This window comes from Salvelinus fontinalis, chromosome 2 (genome assembly GCF_029448725.1).
Source record: "Salvelinus fontinalis isolate EN_2023a chromosome 2, ASM2944872v1, whole genome shotgun sequence".
In the NCBI taxonomy this organism is placed as follows: domain Eukaryota; kingdom Metazoa; phylum Chordata; class Actinopteri; order Salmoniformes; family Salmonidae; genus Salvelinus; species Salvelinus fontinalis.
The window spans coordinates 80,137,965-80,150,210 of NC_074666.1; the positions used below are offsets into that span (position 1 = coordinate 80,137,965).

The following is a 12,246-nucleotide window of genomic DNA, read 5'->3' on the forward strand; positions in this document are numbered from 1 at the left end:
GAGAAAAGAAAGAAGGGATACTGGTCTGTAGTTGTTGACATCGGAGGGATCGAGTGTAGGTTTTTTCAGAAGGGGTGCAACTCTCGCTCTCTTGAAGACGGAAGGGACGTAGCCAGCGGTCAAGGATGAGTTGATGAGCGAGGTGAGGTAAGGTAGAAGGTCTCCGGAAATGGTCTGGAGGAGAGAGGAGGGGATAGGGTCAAGCGGGCAGGTTGTTGGGCGGCCGGCCGTCACAAGACGCGAGATTTCATCTGGAGAGAGAGGGGAGAAAGAGGTCAAAGCACAGGGTTGGGCAGTGTGAGCAGAACCAGCGGTGTCGTTTGACTTAGCAAACGAGGATCGGATGTCGTCGACCTTCTTTTCAAAATGGTTGACGAAGTCGTCTGCAGAGAGGGAGGAGGGGGGGGGAGGGGGAGGAGGATTCAGGAGGGAGGAGAAGGTGGCAAAGAGCTTCCTAGGGTTAGAGGCAGATGCTTGGAATTTAGAGTGGTAGAAAGTGGCTTTAGCAGCAGAGACAGAAGAGGAAAATGTAGAGAGGAGGGAGTGAAAGGATGCCAGGTCCGCAGGGAGGCGAGTTTTCCTCCATTTCCGCTCGGCTGCCCGGAGACATCATCATCAAAAGCAATCCTACGGGAAACCTCACCGAGAAAGATGTGCCTTGGGGGCATACACTGTCTACTACAAGCATTATCATGTGAAATTACATGGCATTCTTCTAAGAAAGATCAATTGAATTAAGTCATATGGGAGTATTCCTTAATGACGTCATAGAACTCTGCTCACAAACTTTTCAACTACTATAGACAGTGAGAACAGTGTGTGTTGTTATAACAGTTGTTGAGCATTATTCAAAAGTTATCATACGCTCCGTGTATCCAACTGCAAATTAACCTTATTGCAGAAGAGGAAGGTTAAGGTTAAAGCACATGTTTACTTTTTTATTTGGCACTTTGTCTTCCATCCATGATTATTCCAATCACCACTTTCTCCTTGGGGCACTATAGACACACTTACATATCATATTCTAAGCTCCCACACTACTTGGAGAATACACTGTCTAGACTAGAGAATAGGCTACTCTATGCTGTCTGGCAAGGATTATCACAATGCATAATTGAAATTGCTCTATTGGTAGTCTGGAGCTGTCCAACCTGTACTCAGGGGTAGACGTAACATAGTAAATGTAAATCTGAGATACCAATGAATATGATACATTGCGTTTCGTATGCTATGTATTCATTTGTGGATGTCCATCATCCGTTTCGTATGATATGTTACGATGTTGCAATTCGTACAATATGTTACGAATTTGCTAAATGTACGATGTGTTATGAATTCTGTCTTATGTAACCATGCCAAACATAACATATCATAATTATTTGTGTGTCCGGATTTAAATGTACTATGTAATGTCTAGTGTATGAGACCAGGCTGAGCTGTCGTGCAGACAAGGTGCCCGCGCGCGCTCAATTTAATCTCGGTACAACCTCCCAATGATTTAATTTATGATGACCGCACTACACCCCGGAAGAATGACTAATGTGTACACTGTACAGTGAGCACGTTTGAGGTTCAATCGGCCGTATGTGGTTTTATGTATTTGAAGACAGACGGGAGAGAGAACGGAGCGGAGCGAGAGAGCGGGAGGTAGGGTAGAGTTCGTTAAGGGCTGCTCAGTGCGCACGGTTATTTGACTTGAGGGAAAGATTCGAAAGTCATTTGAAAAATAATACAACAAATTCTGCATTTGAACAACGGATGTTAGAGAAGGAAATATAATAAGGAATTCCACATGGCAATCTTTCAACTACACCGGTTCTCTACGAATACCTATTACCTCCTGTTGCTTATCCTGCTGTGCACAGTGCATATTCTTCAGGGGTTCAACCTAGATGTGCGGTTTCCTGTTGTCAAGGAAGGAAAGACCCCGGGAAGTCTCTTTGGGTTCTCGGTGGCACTTCACAAACAGATGGTGGGAGAGAAAAGATACCTGTAAGTGTTGTCAAATGTTAGATTTGATCAATTTTGCTTTTCTAGAATGTGCACAGGCAAGATAAAGGAAATAATATGGCATTGCATCTGTGGATGTCAAACTACCTTTCAGTACTGTAACGGAAAACTGTAAATTATAGATGATTTTGGGTATTATCAACAGTAAAAGCAGCACACTGTAAATTATGGTGCATTGCATTGTGGGAAAATGTTGTGAGCATGAAATAATTGCTTTATTTTGAATGGTTCTGTAATTCCAGCCCACTGAAAACAGTACCATACATTATGCTGTGTAGACACTTTACCTAGCAGCCATCCTGCTTGCACATATCCCTTGTAATTACAGTAAAATACTGTGATTACGGTAAAATTGACTTTTTCTTTTACAGTATAATGCAGTCAATGTTATGCCATTGTACTGTGTCGTTACACAGTACTTTCTTTGATACCATATTTATATTACAGTAGGTGTACTGTAATATGAAATACAGAAATTTACTTGCCACTGAGCTGCCTGTAAGTTACTGTCAAATTCCTGGCTGTCGCTTCTCCGCGATCTAAGTTCAGCAGCAAACACTTCAATCTGTCTAGCTCTCAAACTGTTCTATGCAGGCTAAATGTCACGTCAGGATCTCAAATGTCTACTGGAGTTTTACCCGGCTATAAACATTTTGAGGTTTGTACATTCATGCAATTTATAACATAAACCATGGTACCATCATAAACATTTCAAATCAATTTTATTCAACACATTCGCACGCATAGGCCTAAGCATGCACATGCAACAGGAACAAGAAAAACATACTGCTGGGGATATAGTTTTATCTCTACGCAAGATGTGGTTTAGGTTCATTTTGTTCAGTAAATTATTCATCTCCATGTCTCAACCACACAATAATCATGACTCACAGTCTGACAGAGGAGGCTAGGCTCAACCAGCACATGGAGGTGGGTGACCATTCATGATGGTACTTGTCTTGAGCGCTAGGAACAACAAACGTTGGCCAGTATTGGTCAGTCTTGGTGATAGTGTAGCTGGGGGCCATAGATGTACACAGAGAACACACATTTGTGTAACTAAGAGATTTTTTTTAGATGTTTTATTGAGGGTTTTTGATATACATCTCCTTTGGGTGCCACCTGTCTTAAATGCCCCAATGGACCACAAAACGTTTCATTAAACCTTTTGCCTCTTTATGTCCCGGAGGAAAATGATTCGAGCTTCCCAATAAAAACACAGACTTTTCCTTGGTGGGCAAAAGCTGAACACCGGAATGCGTTCTCTGACCTAGAAGAACATCAAATCCAAATCTAGCTTTATTTGTTCACATGCGCCGAATACAACAAGTGTAGCCCTTACCGTGAAATGCTTACCTACAATCCCTTAACCAACAGTGCAGTTCAAGAAGAGTTAAGAACATATCCCGGAACATATTCCAGTCTGTACTATCAAAACAGTCCTGTAGCGTAGCATCCGTGTCATCTGACCACTTCTGTATTGAGCAAGTCACTGGTACTTCCTGCTTTAGTTTTTGCTTGGAATCAGGAGGATAGAATTATGGTAAGATTTGCCAAATGGAGGGTGGGGGAGAGCTTTGCATGCATGTCTGTGTGTGAAGTAAAGGTGGTCTAGAGTTTTTTTCCTCTGGTTGCACATGTGACATGCTGGTAAAAATTTGGTAAAACAGATTTAAGTTTGCCTGCATTAAAGTCCCTGGCCACTAGGAGCGCCGCTTCTGGATGAGCATTTTCTTGTTTGCTTATGGCCTTATAGAGTTAGTTGAGTGTGGTCTTAGTGCCAGCATCGGTGGTGGTAAATAGACAGCTACAAATAATTTAGATGAGAACTCTCTTGGTAGATAGTGTGGTCTACAGCTTATCATAAGGTACTCTACCTCAGGCGAGCAATACCTCGAGACTTCTTTAATATTAGGCATCGCGACACCAACCGTTATTGACAAAAACACACACACCCACCCCTCATCTTACCAGACGTAGCTTTTTCTCTGTTCTGCCGATGCATGGAAAATCCCGCCAGCTCAATATTATTTGTGTTGTCCTTCAGCCACGACTCAGTGAAACATATGATATTACAGTTTTTGTTGTCCCGTTGGTAGGATAATCGTAATCGTAGGTCATCAATTTTATTTTCCAATGATTGCAAGTAGAACGGATGACAGTGGGAGTTTACTCGCTCTCCTACGGATTCTCAGAAGGCAGCCCGATCTGCGCTCTCCAATCCTCCATCTTTTCTTCACCCAAATTACGGGGATTTGGGCTTGTTCCCAAGAAAGCAGTATATCCTTCTCGTCGAACTCGTTAAAGGAAAAAGTCTCTTCCAGTTCGTGGTGAGTAATCGCTGCTCTGATGTCCAGAAGTTATTTTCAGTCATAAGAGACGGTAGCAGCAACATTGTGTACAAAATTTGTAAAAAAAAAAAAATACAAACAAAAAAACTAACAAAATAGCACAGTTGGATAGGAGCATGTAAAACGTCAGCCATCCTCTTCGGCGCCATCTTATCAGAGAGGCTTTCAGCCAAATATAACGGAGTGGCACCACAAGACTCTGTTAGCCTGCTGAGCTAAAGCCTGGGCGTCTTCAGGTCTCAGCCTCAGGCAAGGTCACGGATCACGTGATCTTATTTCACCGGACCATCTCCGTTACACACATAGTGGGCTATGCCCTATCCTGGTCATGGGCAGCTACTCCCCGAGTGTGTCACCTCATCATCCAATAGTCCAGTATTGAATTGTGTTTCTTCCCTCCGACCCATTAACCAGCTCTCCCAGTCCTCCCAGCTCTGATTTAGCTGGGCATTTAATTGGAGAGTCCCTCCAGAGCTGGAGAGCAGCTCTCTTAAGGACCTAGGTTGAAGATGACAAAGGTTAAGAGAACGTAATTGTAATATCCCATAACTGTTTGCGAAAATTAATTTGTTTGTTTTCTAAGGCTGCCACGTGGAATTATTACATTGTCTAAACCTTGTCATCTTCAACCTAGTTAAGGACGAGTAATTATAGGCTTCCTGGAAGTTTGTCCCCCGTCCTCCACAAGCCACCAATCACCTTTAATGGCCCACAAAGTTCCGCTGAGACCTGAGAGTGGACAAGGCGATGTGCCATGCATTTTTTATATACATTTATTTGCTGTTTCTGTGGAATCAATGGGATGGTACAAACCAGATGCCCTTGTAGTGACATCTCTACACGTTAAACGTTCCTTGATTTATTTGACCTGTGTTTGAGTGGCCAGCGTGTGGTCAAGGAGAGAGTTGAAGTGAGAGTGCCACACCTGTGCACGCAGACACACACACACACACACACACACACACACACACACACACACACACACACACACACACACACACACACACTCTTTTACTCACTTGCATACTTACTTTATTTCACACATTTAGAAAAGCCTACACAGACTTGCCCACAACATGAGCCTACTAAGTCACACAAATAAGCACATTTACTTCCAATGCAGACACTGTTACTGTTCAAATGCATATAAAGATTGCTCCGAGCACTCAGACAATTGCCTCTTGCATAATTCCCCTGGGAAGATGCCTGGTCTTGGCTTTAGCAATCCTCCACTTTATCCTCTGGCTGATTGCAGTAATAATGGCAAGAGGAGATGCTTAGCTAGGGCTGTTCTGCTGTAGCCCCAACAGGCCTGGTGGTTGGCTCATAATGCCAGCCCCTCTCTCCCTCAGGACGGATGGCATGCCACAGATTACACAATAGGGGCATGTCATGCAACAGGCCTGCAGGTTTTATATACAGGCTGTTTTCTTTTTATTACAATGGGATCTGATGCTGGACATAACACAATCCTGTTTTGATTGAAACGCCCGACATCAGCATTGTAGGGAAAATGTGGTGAGTCCCAAGATTGAACATCTCTAGATAGTTTTCAGTCAAGTAGGAGCTTTGTTAAAGGGACATTTCAAAATGTTTCAACTCCATATTCATCATCTCCAGCACCACCCCAACATCAACATATGTGGAAATGCCACATTTCTATGTTTTGTAGTAAAAAAGATAGAGGAAGATTTGTGTTTCCAATGACTTCATCAACCAGTTAGAAGACAATTAGTTGGCAATGCTTACTCATAATTGGTTAAAATCACGATGCACACAGAGGATGTCATTGGAAACACTTATCTTTTTTCCCACAAAACATAAGAACCAGCCATTTTCACATATGTTGTAGCTGGAGATTATAAATATGAAGTTGGGGGGGAAAAGTCAACAAATATTTTTTTTATGTGTTTCTTCAGTTGTGGGTTGTCTTCAGCAAAGCCTCAGTGGGTGATGAGACTGTGCCAAGTTAAGTAATTTGGAAAAATATCGCAGCCATTAATTATGGTGTTAGGGCCGTATGCAATTCATTATGATTTTATAGAATATGATGTTAGCTCATGTCCCTAACACGCACCCCCCTCAAAATGTTGCATTTATGCCGGTATTCTTCTTAGGTTGAACTTGTCAGTGATTTATTTCATTGCTCTCATTCTGTCATTTTAGTTGTTACCTCTGACTCTCAGTCTTTCACGATTTCATAGCAGCAACATCCTTATTGTTAACAGATGTGATGAGCTGTTTTGTCGTTTATGTCTTGTCTCCTCCACACATTCTTGTGTAGTTGCCCATGCCATCTATGGAAGACACCGGCTGGTGGTTGCATACACGACTTACCAATATGACCGTAGTCGGGTGGCCTCCCGGGTGGCGCAGTGGTCTAGGGCACTGCATCGCAGTGCTAGCTGCGCCACCAGAGTCTCTGGGTTCACGCCCAGGCTCTGTCGCAGCCGGCCGCAACCGGGAGGTCCGTGGGGCGACGCACAATTGGCCTAGCGTCGTCCGGGTTAGGGAGGGTTTGGCCGGTAGGGATATCCTTGTCTCAGTATGTAAATGTAATAAAAAATGTATGCCCTCTACTGTTAGTCGCTCTGGATAAGAGCGTCTGCTAAATGACTAAAATGTAAATGTAGTCGAGTAGCCCTTTAAAGAGAAGTGTCTATAATATGGGGAGAGAAAATGTGCAGCGCTTTATGTGATGGGCCATCTAAGGGTAAGAGTTTGTCCTGGTCAGGTCATGTTGTCAGGAAAATGACCATAGCTCTAATGGTGTCCTCCCTGTATTGTGTGGCTGTGGCTGGGTTATGATGGTATTATGTGGCCTGGATGGATGGGTCTGTCTGAAGGCTTCCTGGTTGCTGGTCAGGGCAGGAGGAAGAGTCTGGGCTGGGTTCCTGTTGTATGGTCCCCTAGGAAAAGGCTGTTCAGTGTCTGCAGAGAAGACATGAGAACACATGGCCTGGGGGCCGGGCTGTTATTGTTTGGGCCAGGAGGTTTTTCCTGACCATATGACCTCACTAGGAAAAACTACTGTCCAGTTTCCTGGTCTGAAAAAAACTCCATGCCCTAGTTACGGTGTTGGACAAAGTTGCCCCTAAAAGTGATGTTTACTTGCCATTTGCAACTAAAATTGTGTGCAGGTTGCTTTGTGTAACCCTGGCCAATACGACTTCTACTTTTGGCAACCCAATGGTTCTGAGGCAACACTTGCGGGTTATTTCTTCGTAGAGCTGCTGTTGCATAGCCCTATGGGTTTGGTGTGGGGTTTAGAGGGTTTTGTTGGGGATGTGCAGGGTATGTCCTCAGAGACAAGCCACAACACAGCCTGGAGAAGCCTGTATAAAGCAAAGTAATCTGGATCTTACTGCAGTAGATGGGAATGAAATCACGAGTGCACTGAGAAGCAAGGCTTGCATTCATTTTGACCGGTCTAGCAAAGCCAGGGTCTGCCAAGTAGTTCTTAATAGAGAGAACTGAGGCAATACATTGGTAACCCAATTATTTATCTTACAAAGGTCACTTACTGTACAGGGATATTACAGTTATACCCCTACACGCCATCATTTGTATATATTTGTGTTCAAATGTGTGTGTGTCCTGTCCGTGTTATCAATTGCCGTATGATCTGTAGGCCCAAGGGACTGAAGAAGTGTTATACTTCATGCACAAACTATTTCCCAAATCTCTCTTTGAGTACCCTCAGCCGCTCCATGTATTTGATGTATTCCAGACCACCTAGCACACCTGATTCAACTGATGAAAGGCTTGGTGATTAGTTGTGGATTAGATCAGGTGTGCTAGTAAGGGAATTCGTCAAATAAGTGGAATGGCTGGCAGTACTCAGGGAGATTTCCTCATTGGGCGATCTGTCAGACAGCTCCAGGAGCTAGTTGGTTCTCTGAATCAATAGGCTGATCAATAGTGTCGTCCGCACACAGGCTCCGACTGGAATGCAGCTCGAATTAGAGAAGATCAGTTCTGACGACTGACAAGCCAGTCTCAGATCTGTGTTGGATTCAAGTCAAGTGACACACAGCAACTCTTGTCTTACAAGAGGGTTACAGTGTTAGCGGTTACTCGGTCACCAGGTGATGGACTTACTCTCTTATGCCAGGATACTGGCATGTCCCCTTCCCTCTTTCTTCCTATATCATAGTGATTCAATTAGATATCCGACAAAAAAACAGAGAGACTTTCTCAAAGATGCACTATGCAGAAATCGCTCTGCCATTTCCTGGTTGCTAAAATTAGAATAGTTAGCCTATTTTCAGTTTATTTGACAAAACAAGCAAGTATAGTGTAGAGAATAAAACATAAACTGCTGTGAAATATATTTTCCATAACCCAAAATACTGTATTTTCAGCTGTTTGAAGCTGGTGTACAAAACCGAAAGTAAAAGATGCAAAAATAAACTTAAGAACAGGAAGCATAGAAATAGCACACCTAGTCTAAGAACCGGTAGATCTGTTCTTTCTTTCAATGAGAATGACAGACCTATAGCACACATTTCTTTGTGAATTTGGTCCGTCGCCCAAAACAGTTACATATTGCAGCTTTAAAGACTGACTAAGGGAGAAGTAAGATACCCTAGAGCTGGTTCTTCCCAAAAAGGAAAGCTGCTGGTGTCTGGACCCTTTTTATGGCTGGTTAAGCTGACCTGAAGTACTGTAGGAATTATAGCAGTCAAATCAACCCTCAGATGAATGTGTCGAGGCATTAATAATGCGTTTAGAATACCTCATGATGCAATAGGGAACCATCAGGTCAAAGGGTAATACTGTGCTTGGCTCAGATCCAGCTGCTTCAACATCTCTATCCCTGTAAAGAGATGATGAGAACTTAACTGGTTCAAACCATTCAATATAAAGAGGTGACACCAGCTATCGCGTCAGCTTTTGTATCCCAGTAAACCATTTGGTTGAAAGAGGTACAGTACTAAAAACAGTAAGGCAACATTGTTTTTGTTTCCTAAAACCCTCCATTTACCACCTGTTTTAATGAAAGATAAGGAATGGTTGCGAAATATGTGTTGCATTCATTAGCACATGGTGTTAACCTGTTTAAAAAAAAATGTATATATATTATTTATTAATGCATTTTGACCTGTTTTTATATAAAACTATATTTTTTGATTAATACACTTTTAATTAATTAAAATGATAAACAGCTGTGGAATGAATGATGTGTATATTGTAGTTTGATATTTAAGTGATACTGCACTCAAAGTCGGTGTTTGGAGGATATATTGGCACGGGTGTTCGTAGGCACGAGACGAAGCCAAGGGCTGGCAAACCGTGCCAATATATCCTCTAAACACCGGCTTCGAGGGCATTATCAATTTTATACAACGGGTTACCAACATATTCAAATAATGATTGACATATTTTCATTAAACTTGATTTTGATTAATTTATTCACACTATTTCATCCTTCCACAAGATATAGTCCCGACACAAATCTAGGGTTGCTACCCAAGCCGGCTGGTCGTTCGTTCTATTGGTTCGGCTGCCAGATACGCAACCCAGTCATTCAGTCTTTTTTGTTCTGTATCTATGGATGTGACCCAGTCTTTCGTTCTAAATGTTCCATTGCCATACAGGTTGGCAACGTTCTTATCCCTTGCTTGCTAGCTAGCCAACTACGGCTAACTTACAGTCACGTCAAACAGTGCAGCCAGAATAACAACAGTAGCTGCATTTGTTTAAGCTGTTTTCTAGTGACATATATTTGGACACATCCATAACAATGAGCTAATGAGGCACGATTTCATCTGGCATAGAAAATGTGATTTCTCGTTAGGACACTGTTGTTCAGAGGAGCTAGCCAACAACACCACTAACACAATCACTTCAAACTGAAGCTGGAAAGACTGTAAACTAACTGCACTTTGTTTCGGTTGACCTTTTTTCAATTTACATTTCTTTGTATATATCCATAAAAATTATGCGAGCTGACTCATGATTTCTACTGGCTGAGAAACACTGCCTGCCTGTCTCGCCCCGACTCTCGGCACGTTCATTACTATGGGACAGCTGGAGAAAGAATTAGAATATTGAAACAATGTTGCAAATGTTGGAGAGACAGACAGACAGAAGTCTAAAAGAAATGTGAAATAATGTCTAGAAGATGCTTTTCATAGTGGAGATCAAATGTATAAATTTCTTGGCTGGGCTGATGAGACAGTGGATTGCGCAGTGCGATGGAACAGAGTAAATAGACATTTTAACATCATAGATTTATTCGGTGGTAACTTGTGGAATAGACACCGGCTGGAAAGCGGTTTTATCCAATCAGCATTCAGGATTAGACCTACCCGTTGTATAACATAGCACATACCGTAAGTGTACCATTTGTCTTAGCGCTTCATGTCTTGAAGTTCAACTCCTTTGTACTGATACTGAACTGTACTTAAGCCTGCTTCATCTGTACTTCCGTCGTGATAAAGCTTTCTAATTCAGTGACCATTGAGACCCTCATCTGAACTGGACAGGAGTTGACATGCAGGTCAATGGAGGCTCTTTGAGAACCTTAAACACATTATGGCAGTTGAGCCTCTCTCTCTCTCTCCTAGCCTTTATTCCAACTAATTGAATGAGCTTTTAATGGAAATCCATACGTAAACCCCCACGCCATATCAATTAAATGCACCATCTGACACAGATGAAAGTACATGTGGTGTGGTCCATCCGTCTAATAATCTGCTGTAAAATTGGCAGAGGGATCTTGGCTGACGGAATACTGTCAGGTTTAAATTTAGGACTAGGAAGTAGCTTATACATCCTGTGCGTAGGCTGGTAGACTGCTGTATGTTTGGTTGAACAATGTCACTGCTCTCCCACAAGTCTATCGCCATTGGACTACTGAATGTAAAATGTTCTTGCCTGTATACATTTGTGTTAGGACCAGTTGGACTCAAATCACAGATTTCTTAAGTAAGTGTAACACACAAATCTCTAATATTTTTTAGGATATGTTTTATACATATAGAACTATAAAAATTATCACAAGAATCAAAGACATAAAAAAATGAACGCATAGTCCAATACCAATTTTTTTAAACTTTTGCCTTAATTACCCATCTAAAATGTATTATTTTATTTTATTTCACCTTTATTTAACCAGGTAGGCTAGTTGAGAACACGTTCTCATTTGCAACTGCGACCTGTCCAAGATAAAGCACAGCAATTCGACACATACAACAACACAGAGTTACACATGGAATAAACAAAACATACAGTCAATAATACAGTAGAAAAACAAGTACATATACAATTTGAGCAAATGATGTGAGATAAGGGAGGTAAAGGCAAAAAAAAAGGCCATGGTGGCGAGGTAAATACAATATAGCAAGTAAAACACTGGAATGGTAGATTTGCAGTGGAAGAATGTGCAAAGTAGAAATAGAAATAATGGGGTGCCAAGGAGCAAACTAAATAAATACAGTAGGGGAAGAGGTAGTTGTTTTGGCTAAATTATAGATGGGCTATGTACAGGTGCTGTAATCTGTGAGCTGCTCTGACATCTGGTGCTTAAAGCTAGTGAGGGAGATAAGTGTTTCCAGCTTCAGAGATTTTTGCAGTTCGTTTCAGTCATTGGCAGCAGAGAACTGGAAATAAAGACGACCAAAGGAGGAATTGGCTTTGGGGGTGACCAGTGAGATATACCTGCTGGAGCGCGTGCTACGAGTGGGTGCTGCTATGGTGACCAGTGAGCTGAGATAAGGCGGGGCTTTACCTAGCAGAGACTTGTAGATAACCTGTAGTCAGTGGGTTTGGCAACGAGTATGAAGCGAGGGCCAACCAACGAGAGCGTACAGGTCGCAATGGTGGGTAGTGTATGGGGCTTTGGTGACAAAATGGATGGCACTGTGATAGACTGCATCCA

General features: G+C 42.3%; 1 protein-coding gene across 2 annotated transcripts in view; it reads left to right on the forward strand.

Annotated features, from left to right (window-relative positions):
• Nucleotides 1-1,442: 1,442 nt before the first annotated feature.
• The window catches only part of LOC129828287 (integrin alpha-3-like), a 44,194-nt gene continuing 33,390 nt past the window's right edge, over nucleotides 1,443-12,246 (forward strand). For both annotated transcript variants that reach the window (XM_055889470.1, XM_055889471.1), the window contains exon 1: nucleotides 1,443-1,992. In XM_055889470.1, the coding sequence (XP_055745445.1) occupies nucleotides 1,793-1,992 (200 nt within the window). In that variant the 5' untranslated portion in view covers nucleotides 1,443-1,792. The remainder of the gene's footprint in view (nucleotides 1,993-12,246) is intronic.